Genomic DNA, 9,987 nt, shown 5'->3' on the forward strand with positions numbered 1-9,987 from the left:
TCCTTTAACAAGCATTTATTGAGCACCTCCAATGGGCCAGAGAATCTGGTACGTAATTAGGGGTCAGAGTAAAGGGCATTGTTCTCGTTTCTTGATGTTAACCATGGAGTCTTATCACTGGAATGAGAATGACTATAATGAAGGAAATTATTAATGAAAATAGCAAAATCAAAAGGATAATATGATTCTGGAGAGTGGGGATGTGATGGTTAGGTTCATGTGTCAACTTGGCCAGGTGATAGTACCCAGCTGTCTGGTCAAGCAAACACTGGCCTAACAATTGCTGTGAGGACATTTGAGGCTGGTTGATAAACCAACAGGCTGGTTTATTGGATCGTCAGTCAATTGACTGCAGCTGTGACTGATGACTCATCAAAGGGCATGCCTTCCACAATGAGAGAATGCAATTGGCTGGATTAGATCCAATTAATCAGTTGAAGACTTATAAGTGAGACAGATAGAGGACCTTCGCTTCTTCTTCGGCTGCCCAGTGAAGCATTTCCTGCGGAGTTTGTCGAAGTTGCTGGTTCATTTCCTGAGGAGTTCATTGAACATGTTCGTCGAAGATCCCAGTTCACTTCCTGAGGAGTTCGTCGAAGTTGCCGGTTCATTTCCTGAGGAGTTCATCGGACATCTTCCTTGGAGTTGACAGTTTACTGACGGTTCTACAGAATTTGGACTCCTGCATACCCACAGTTGCGTGAGTCACTTTTACAATTTGATAATCAGAGACACCTCTCACTGATTCTGTTTCCCTACAGAACCCTAACTAATACAACTTGGTACCAGGAGTGGTTATTGAAAACAGAATCTTAAAATGGGCTTTTACAATTTGTTTTCTACTCTGATTAGATTCAGAGGCACTAATGTCTCTATTTCCAATAATCAAGAGGGCACTGACAGTCCATGGCATGAGTTGGCAAAGGAAATACGCAAAATAGCACCATTTGATTCTCCTAATCAGACTCTAGTACGAAGCAAGGCTCTGGGTGATAGTGTTTTTGACACTTTCATGGAGTTTTGCAGTATTAAGAGGTATAATGATGTTGGCTGGCTGCTCTTAGATACTTTGGTTACAGTTGTAAGAGAAAGGGATGAGCTAAAGGCTTCAAATTCAAAACTTAAACACCATATCACAGATGTAAAGGTTTCCATGTGTGCCCTGAAAGAAAATCTTATTTCCTGTGCCCGCAGACTGGAAGCTTCTGAAAACCAGACACAGTTTCTCATTGTGTGAGTAGCAAATTTACAATGTAAACTAAAATCTCAACCTCTCAGGGTGTCTGCTGTTAAAGTAAAGGCAATGGAAAAGAATAGGATCCAGAAACTTGGAATGGGGACATATGGATTGATAATAATGGCAGTGAGGACATTGGAACCCTGGATTCTGCTGGGTCATTGTTGGATTTACTTGTAGAGGGCTGTCCTGAGGAAACAGCTTCCCCACCTCCAGTCTGCCCTAAGGAGCCTGCCACCCAACCCCCACCTAAGGAGAGTAACCCTTCAGTGTCTACTAATCCTGTAATCACCTCCCCTGAGGAAGCAGCCCTCACTCCTTTGTTTGGAGAGATTAATCCTGTTTTAAGAGATGAAAATGCAACAGAATGTCCTGAGGTGAATGGCTTGAGAGAGAATTCTAACTCTTTTCATGACCCACCCCCACCCCCAGTTTTTGCTTCAAGACCTATAACTAGGCTCAAGTCCCAACAAGCCCCAAAGGGTGAGGTAAAAAGTGTGACCCATGAGGAAGTACACTATACTCCAAAAGAACTGTATGAGTTTTCCAACTTATACAGACAGAAACCAGGGGAATATGTGTGGGAATGGATATTAAGAGTGTGGGATAATGGTAGAAGGAATATAAGGTTGGATCAGGCTGAATTTACTGATATGGGCCCACTGAGCAGATATTCTGCATTTAATGTTGTAGCTCGAGCAGTTAGAAAGGGTGTTAACAGTTTGTTTGGGTGGCTGGTTGAAACATGGATTAAAAGGTGGCCAGCATTACCAGAGGTTGAAATGCCAGAACTGCCCTGGTACAATGTGGAAGAGGGGATTCAAAGGCTTAGAGAGATTGGAATGTTAGAGTGGATTTATCATGGAAGACCTGCTCACACAGCACTGGAATGTCCAGAGGACACATCTTTTACCAGGACTGTAAGGAATAAATTTGTGAGACTAGCTCCATCATCCCTGAAGAGCTCTGTAGTCATGCTTCTCTGTAGGTCAGATATTACTGTAGGAACTGCTGTCACTGAGTTGGAATCCTTAAACACAATGGGGATAATCAGGTCCTGAGTCGGTAGAAGCCAAGTGGCTGCAGTTAATCACCACAGACAAGGTAGGCATGGCTACCATAATGGAAAACAGGCTCAAAGCAGCAATCAAAATAATATGACTCACAGAGACTTATGGCATTGGCTAGTGGATCATGGAGTACCAAGTAGTAAAATAGATGGGCAATCAACTAAATTCTTGTTTGAAGTATATAGGCAGAAGAATTCTAGGTCACGTGAACAAAAGTCTCCCTTGAATTACAAAAACAGAGAGTCAGGACCCCCTAATCAATTCCCAGACTTGAGACAGTTTACAGATCCAGAGCCCTCTGAATGAAGGGAAGGCTGGGTACCCTTGGGTAAGGACCCTGTTACACTGCCAAAAATTTATACTGTTAATCTTCCTCCCAGCCTTCCCCAGGGGGACCTATGGTCTTTTACTAGGGTAACTGTGCATTGGGGAAAAGGAAATGATCAGATATTTCATGGATTATTAGACACTGGTTCAGAAGTGACCTTAATTCCCAGAGACCCAAAACGTCACTCTGGTCTACCAGTCAGAGTTGGGGCTTATGGAGGTCAGGTGATTGATGGAGTTTTAGCTCAGATCTGTCTCACAGTGGGTCCAGTGCATCCCCGGACCCATTCTGTGGTTATTTCCCCAGTGCCAGAATGCATAATTGGAATAGACATACTCAGCAACTGGCAGAATCCTCACATTGGTTCCCTAACTCCTGGAGTGAGGGCTATGATGGTGGGAAAGGCCAAGTGGAAGCCACTAGAGCTGCCCCTGCCTACCAAAGTAGTGAACCAGAAGCAATACCAGATTCCTGGAGGGATTGCAGAGATTAATGCTACTCTTAAGGACTTGAAGGATGCAGGGGTGGTGATTCCCACCACATCCCCATTCAACTCTCCTATTTGGCCTGTGCAGAAGACAGGTGGGTCTTGGAGGATGACTGTGGATTATCGTAAGCTTAACCAGGTGGTGGCTCCAATTGCAGCTGCTGTTCCAGATGTGGTATCATTGCTTGAGCAAATCAACACATCCCCTGGTACTATGCAGCTATTGATCTGGCAAATGCATTTTTCTCAATTGCTGTCAGCAAGGACCACCAGAAAGAGTTTGCATTCAGCTGGCAAGGCCAGCAGTTTACATTCACTGTGCTACATCAGGGTTATATCAACTCTCCAGCCCTATGTCATAATATTGTCCTCAGGGATCTTGATTGTTTCTTCCTCCCACAAGACATCACACTGGTTCAATATATTGATGATATCATGTTGATTGGACCTAGTGAGCAAGAAGAAGCAATTACTCTAGATTTGTTGGTAAGGTATTTGCATGGCAGAGAATGGGAGATAAATCCAACAAAAATACAGGGGCCTTCCACCTCAGTAAAATTTCTAGTTGTCCAGTGGTATGGGGCCTGTCGAGATATTCCTTCTAAGGTGAAGGATAAGCTGTTTCATCTGGCCCCTCCTACAACCAAAAAAGAGGCACAACGCTTAGTTGGCCTCTTGGGGTTTTGGAGACAACATATCCCTCTTTTAGGTGTGCTACTCCTTCCCATTTACTGAGTGACTAGAAAAGCTTCTAGTTTTGAGTGAGGACCCGAGCAAGATGAGGTTCTGTGACAGGTCCAGGCTGCTGTGCAAGCTGCTCTGCTGCTTGGACCATATGATCCAGCTGACCAAATGGTGCTGGAAGTGTCAGTAGCAAATAGAGATGCTGTTTGGAGCCTTTGCCAGGCTCCTATAGGAGAATCACAATGCAGGCCCTTAGGATTTTGGAGTAAAGATTTACCATCCTCTATCCTCCATTTGAGAAACAGCTGTTGGCCTGTTACTGGGCCTTAGTAGAGACAGAATGCTTAACCATGGGCCACCAAGTTACCATGAGACCTGAGTTACCTATCATGAGCTGCGTGATGTCTGACCCATCAAGCCATAAAGTTGGGTGCTCACAGCAGCACTACATCATAAAATGGAAATGGTATATACGAGATAGAGCTCCAGCAGGTCCTGAAGGTACAAGTAAGTTACCTGAGGAAGCGGCCCCAACATAGAATGTGGGGCTGGGGCAGAGGCAGGGATTAGGGGCACCAGGCGTGCCCTAAGGGGAGCCGCCGGCGGCCAGGGCAAAAGAACAAGGGGGGGGAGGCAGGGAGACGGGCGGCGCCTGGCAAGAGCCTACAGCACCCGGTATTCCCAGGCGGTCTCCCATCCAACTACTAACCAGGCCCGACCCTGCTTAGCTTCCGAGATCAGACGCGGTCGGGCGCGTTCAGGGTGGTATGACCGTAGACGCTGGCGGCTGCCGCCCGCAGCCCCAAGAGCCTACGTTGCGCCCGGCTGCCGCCGCACGGCCAGCTGCGGGGAGGCTGCGCCCCGCGGGGCCGTGCTCCGGGTCGCCGGACGCGCCACGCTCACACACCCCGAGCCCAGCAGGTCGCGCGCCTTGGCGCTGCTCGCCGTCCTTGCCTTCGGAGCCTCGGCGCAGGCCAGCCCCGCCCAGGCCACTTGTGTTCCCGGACAGCCCCCCCGTGACCCTCGCCCCAACCCCACCCAGCAGCCGCGCACCACCCCGTTCCCACCCGCGCGGCCCGCGCCCTCCCGGGACCCTGCTTCCCCCAAACACGGCAACGGAGCCTTCAGCGCCCCCTGCCGGCACGCACGCCAAGCCAGCGGCCAGCCTGGCCCTGACCCTCCGGCGCGTCGTCGGGTGCCCGCGGGCCCCCCAGCCCCGCCAGGACCCTGCCGGCCCTGCGGACTGGACTCGTCGAGCCCCGCAAGCCAGGCCAGGGTGAGGAGGAAGCCGGAGACCCGCGAGGCGGCCCAACGCACAGCAACATCTCTCCCATGGGGCCGTCCCAGTTCTGGCGCCGCCTCCCCCTCGCCTGCTGTCCAGCCCACCCACCCCGACTCCGGACCCTGCGCCCCTGGAACCCCTGCCACTGTCCGCCCCGACCACGGAGGAGCACAGCACCTGTCCCTCGGCCCTCGGAACCAACCGGGGGCCGTCTTCCCCGGAAGCCCTCGTCTTGGGGCGCGAGGAAGGGCGCCGCGCCTTCAACCCCACTCACAGCCTGGGCAGGGGGCCTCCGGTCCCCTCAGCGGTCGGGACAGCACCCGTGCCTCCGATCCCATCCGCTCTCGCAGGAAACCCCAGCCGGCAGCTGAGAAGGAGGCCAGCTGGAATTTTTCTCCTTCTACCTATTGTTACTTTATATCTCTGAGTGGGAAGGTCAAATGATGGTGGTTATTTTCCTGGGACATTGAATCTAGGGTCTATTTGTCTGCACAATCATTTGAATTTGCTCTTAGTCATACTGATTTCCAAGGGAGTTATCCTCTCAAATATATGGGCTTTCTCAAAATCTTTTTAATTTGCTACTTCTGTTCCTAACCTTCAAAGGCTTTTTACTATCTCTCACCAGTCTTTCCCTCATACTGATTTAATACTGTCTGTAGGTTTAATTAACTTGCTGTTTATTTCTCTATCCTAGATCATTAATGAAGATATTATTTAAGACCCAGAAGAACCTCTCATATTGAATATGCTTTGCCTTTTAATTCTGTTTTGCTTTGCAATCTTCAATCCCAGTTTCAACAAAATATCTTTCCCTCGATCTGATCGGGAAACCAGATTTTGTGAGTCCTTACAAAAATGAAGTTCATAATGAATAAATATGCTATTTATTGGTTTCTTCGGTTTTGTTAAGGGCATTTTGCATTGTATTATGAGGCAGATTTTAGCTAATCATTTTACAGAATTTGCTATTTTCTCTTTTAGAAAAGCAGTCCCTCAATAACATCGCTCTGTGAGCTTTAAGTTATCTTATGATGATTTGATTTCCAGAGGCACTTCTGTGATCATTTCAGGAGAAAAATTTTTTCTTGATTAATCTGAGGTCCTGTAAATCACTTCTATTTCTTACTGTTGTTTTCATTAAGCTCTATGATTTGGAGATTTTTTTTAAGTTCTTCACTTAGACACTTGTTCAAATATACTTTAAAAGAAGAACACTATTTTATGGATTCTTTTGCAGTTTATAACTGTGGCAGGGAGTTATATCGGGACTTTTTTCTGTCCTCTTTCCATCTCGGGTCCCAAATATTACACATTCCATCAAGGGGTTCTAGACCAACCAAGCCAAAAAAAACAAACAAAAAACTTGCAAGAGAAATGCCTGAGAACGGGTTTTGCGCTCTTAGATCACCACTTACCTCCATCCTATAAAAGGGTTTGGAAAGGCTGAGGGAATAATTGGAAATGGAGGAGAAATTCCTTAGAGGGAGTTGCTGGGTCATGTAGAAGTGGCGGGAATTGTGCCTCTCACCTCACGTGCAATGAATAGGATTTCAAAGAGTACTCGACCTGAAATCCCCTCCTGGGCACAGAGCATGGTGCTGGACCCATTCCTGATGAAGAGTCTAAGCTGAGATGCTGTGACTAGGACTGGGGAGTGAGGATGGAGGCCTGCTTTGGGAATGGCCCAAGCTCCCAGATTCTGTTGAAGGAAAGGATGTGCAAGTGTTTTCTCTGAGCTTTGTGGAGAGTCTTTTCCAAAGAAGACTTCCTAGAAAGCAAGTCAACCACAGTAGAAAAGACTGGAGATGCACTGTGGGTTGAAAATTGAGGAGCATTCCTAGCAGCTGACCACAAGAGACATTGGTCTCTCTTAAGGGATCTGTGGTTGAGCGGTCGTCATAAAGGCTGAGGTTGGGGCAGTAAGTCCCTGAAAAACACCTTGCATGACCAAAAGATTCCAAGGTCAGTTTACATCAGCGCGAGTCAAGCAATATCTTTCATACCCTGTAACTTTTATCCCTCTTCTCCTTCCCTGCTCCAACCTTGGAAGGATCAGAGACCAAAGTTGAGGGCTAGGAATAGGGGAAGAAGAGACACACAAAACAAGAAGCAGAGGTGCCTAAATCCCACCCGGAGAGGGAAGGAAGGAGTTGGAAGACACACGACGGACAGCGCTGGGGGTGGAGGGGGGCCCTCAGGACACACAAGCCGGAGCTAAAGGCAGCCTCACGGCAAACATCGGCACGCGCACGGACGCCGGCTCCTGAGGCGCGCGCGCGCGCGCACGGACGCCGGCTCCTGAGGCGCGCGCGCGCGCGCATGTGCACTTCCGTTAGTCAACCGTTTGGCCAGTTATTCTCGGCCAAGAGGTGTTGATGTTCCCTGTGTGTCTGTGTGACGGAGATTGGGTGGGGTCCCCTCTAGCACTGGTTCTGGGCTCGGGGGACGGTGAAAAGCCGAGGGACAGCTGAGGTGTCTCCGGAGCCGGTGCCTCAGCGATGGAGAGGATTTTCGGCTTGGGGAGGAGGCAGATCAATCGGTCGCTGAGCTCCCGCAGCCTCTGCGGGGCCGACGGGTCGGGTTACCTCCTCCGGGACCAGGACCTTGGCGAGATCCACAAGGCCGCCAGTCGTGGCAAAGTGGCCAAAGTGCAGCAGATCCTGTTGCTCGGAAAAAATGGCGTGAATGACAAGGACAAAAAGAACAGGTGATGGGGGCCCCGCGGCAGGGCGAGGATGGGCCGGCGGGAAGGGTCTGGGGGGAGGCGGGGTACAGCCTGGAGCCGTCTGTCCCACGATGGCCGGTCCCCTGAGAGGTAGTAACGTGTGGAGCTGTCTCCCTAGAAGCCATCTCCTGTGAGGCTGTCACCCGAGGGGCGTCCTCCGATAGTTTATCTTTCCAGGGGCTACCCGCAAGCGGCCATCAAACCGAGAGGCTCAGCTCCTTCCGTCTGAAGAGCCCGAGTGCCTAGGACTTGGAAACTTTACCTGGGGTTTGGCGCCCAGCGGGTCTTCAGGAGCAACAAGAACCAGTACAAATCCTTTTGCACTCACAAATCCCTTAGAGAGTACCAATGTTAAAGTGATTTAACCAAGTGTCAATAGAAAGAAATGAAATTGTCTATATAATGATGTACACATGTTTAATACGTTTCAGAAAACTGCATGATGGGAGAAATAATTCCCACAGTATATCAACTTCTGGGCTAAAAATTCTTCCAATACAATCCAATATCTATTTTATGCACAGGTATTCACTAACAGCTATACCTGTGCATATCTGTCCTTTAGGGGGGTTTAGAAGGAAACATCTGATTCTTGCCCTAAAGATGTGGTACAATTGTTTAAGCAGTTTTATTCACATACCATATAACCCATCAAACCTGTACAATCAGTGGCGCTCAGTATAATTGCAGAGTCATCGTGCTTTAATTACTAATCAATATTACAACATTTTCATTTCTCCAAAAAGCAAAACCCCATATCCTTTATACCTCCCTATTATTGACACTTAGCATGTGTGTTAATTTTGTTGCAATTGATGGAAGATATTAAAATATTACTGTTAACTGTAGTCCAAAGCTTGCATTAGGTGTATCTTTTCCCATATACCATCCTATTATCAACACCTTGTAATGGTAACGTATATTTGTTCTACTTCATGGAAGAACATCTTATATTTGTACTATTAACCACCTTCATCATCCATAACAGAGTTCACTAGGTTATACAGTTCCATGTTTTATCGTCTAGCTTCCCTTCTCATGAATATACATGACCCTAAACTTCTCCTTTCAACCACAGTCACACACATGATTCAGCACTTAATTATACTCAATAATGTGCTACCATCACCTCTATCTGTTTGCAAACATTTTTGATCAACCTTATTAAAAATTCTGCACAAATTAAGCATCAGCTCCCCGTTTTCTACCCTCACTATCTTCTGATAACCTATATTCTAGATATTAACACATGAGTTTACTCATTATATTTAGGTCATATTAGTGAGATCATACAATATTTATCTTTTTGTGTCTGGCTTATTTCATGCAATGTAATATCCTCAGGGTTCATCCATGTTATCACGTGCATCAGGATTTCATTTCTTCTTACTGCTGAATAATATTTCATTGTAGATATATACCCCATTTTGTTTATCCATGCATCAGTTGATGGACACTTCGATTGTTTCCATCTTTTGGCAGTTGTGAATAATGCACTATGAACATCAGTATGCAAATGTCTATTCATGTTCTTGCTTTCAATTCTTCTGAGTATATATCTAGTAATGGGATTGCAGGATCATATCGTGGTCTATACTTAGCTTCCTGAGGAACCACTAAAGTGTCTTCACAGTGGGTTTACTATTTTACATTCCAATCAGCAGTGAGTAAGTTTTCCTATTTCTCCACATCCTCTCCAGCATTTGTAGCTTTCTGTTTGTTTAATAGCAGTTGTTCTAGTAGATGTGAAATATCTCATTGTGGTTTTGATTTGCATTTTCCTCATAGCCAGTGATGTTTAGCATTTTTATGTGCTTTTTAGCCATTTCCTCTTTGAAAAAATGTCTATTCAAGTCTTTTGCCCATTTTTAAATTGAGTTGTTTGTCTTTTTGTTGTTGAGTTGTAGGATATCTTCATATATTCTGGATATTAAACCCTTATCAGATATGTGGTTTCCAAATATTTTCTCCCACTGGGTAAGCTGCCTTTTCACATTTTTGTCACAGTCTTTTGAAGCACAAAAGTCTTCGTTTTTGATGTGGTCCTTTTCTAGTTTGCTAATGCTGCCAGAATGCAAAACACCAGAGATAGAATGGCTTTTATAAAAGGGGATTTATTTGGTTACACAGTTACAGTCTTAAGGCCATAAAATGTCCAAGGTAACACATCA

General features: G+C 46.7%; 1 protein-coding gene and 1 non-coding gene across 2 annotated transcripts; one reads left to right on the forward strand and one right to left on the reverse strand.

Moving 5' to 3' along the window:
- Nucleotides 1–4,466: 4,466 nt before the first annotated feature.
- LOC119524677 lies at nt 4,467–4,585 on the reverse strand. Its single transcript, XR_005214866.1, has one exon. It is a non-coding gene; the product is annotated as a 5S ribosomal RNA (ribosomal RNA).
- A 2,250-nt stretch (nt 4,586–6,835) lies between these two features.
- LOC119524657 (ankyrin repeat domain-containing protein 62-like) lies at nt 6,836–8,395 on the forward strand. The gene is made up of 2 exons (XM_037823352.1): nt 6,836–7,798; nt 7,994–8,395. Exons 1-2 carry the CDS (start codon nt 7,590–7,592, stop codon nt 8,043–8,045), a joined length of 261 nt encoding a protein of 86 aa, XP_037679280.1. The 5' UTR covers nt 6,836–7,589; the 3' UTR covers nt 8,046–8,395.
- Nucleotides 8,396–9,987: the final 1,592 nt, after the last annotated feature.

Source organism: Choloepus didactylus, assembly GCF_015220235.1.
Source record: "Choloepus didactylus isolate mChoDid1 chromosome 11 unlocalized genomic scaffold, mChoDid1.pri SUPER_11_unloc3, whole genome shotgun sequence".
NCBI lineage: Eukaryota > Metazoa > Chordata > Mammalia > Pilosa > Megalonychidae > Choloepus > Choloepus didactylus.

Bases quoted from the DNA above. Each gene is read 5' to 3' on its own strand.
- LOC119524657 (XM_037823352.1), top strand. From the start codon at position 7,590: ATGGAGAGGATTTTCGGCTTGGGGAGGAGGCAGATCAATCGGTCGCTG. The intron at 7,799-7,993 runs GTGATGGGGGCC...TTATCTTTCCAG, and splicing joins GACAAGGACAAAAAGAACAG to GGGCTACCCGCAAGCGGCCA.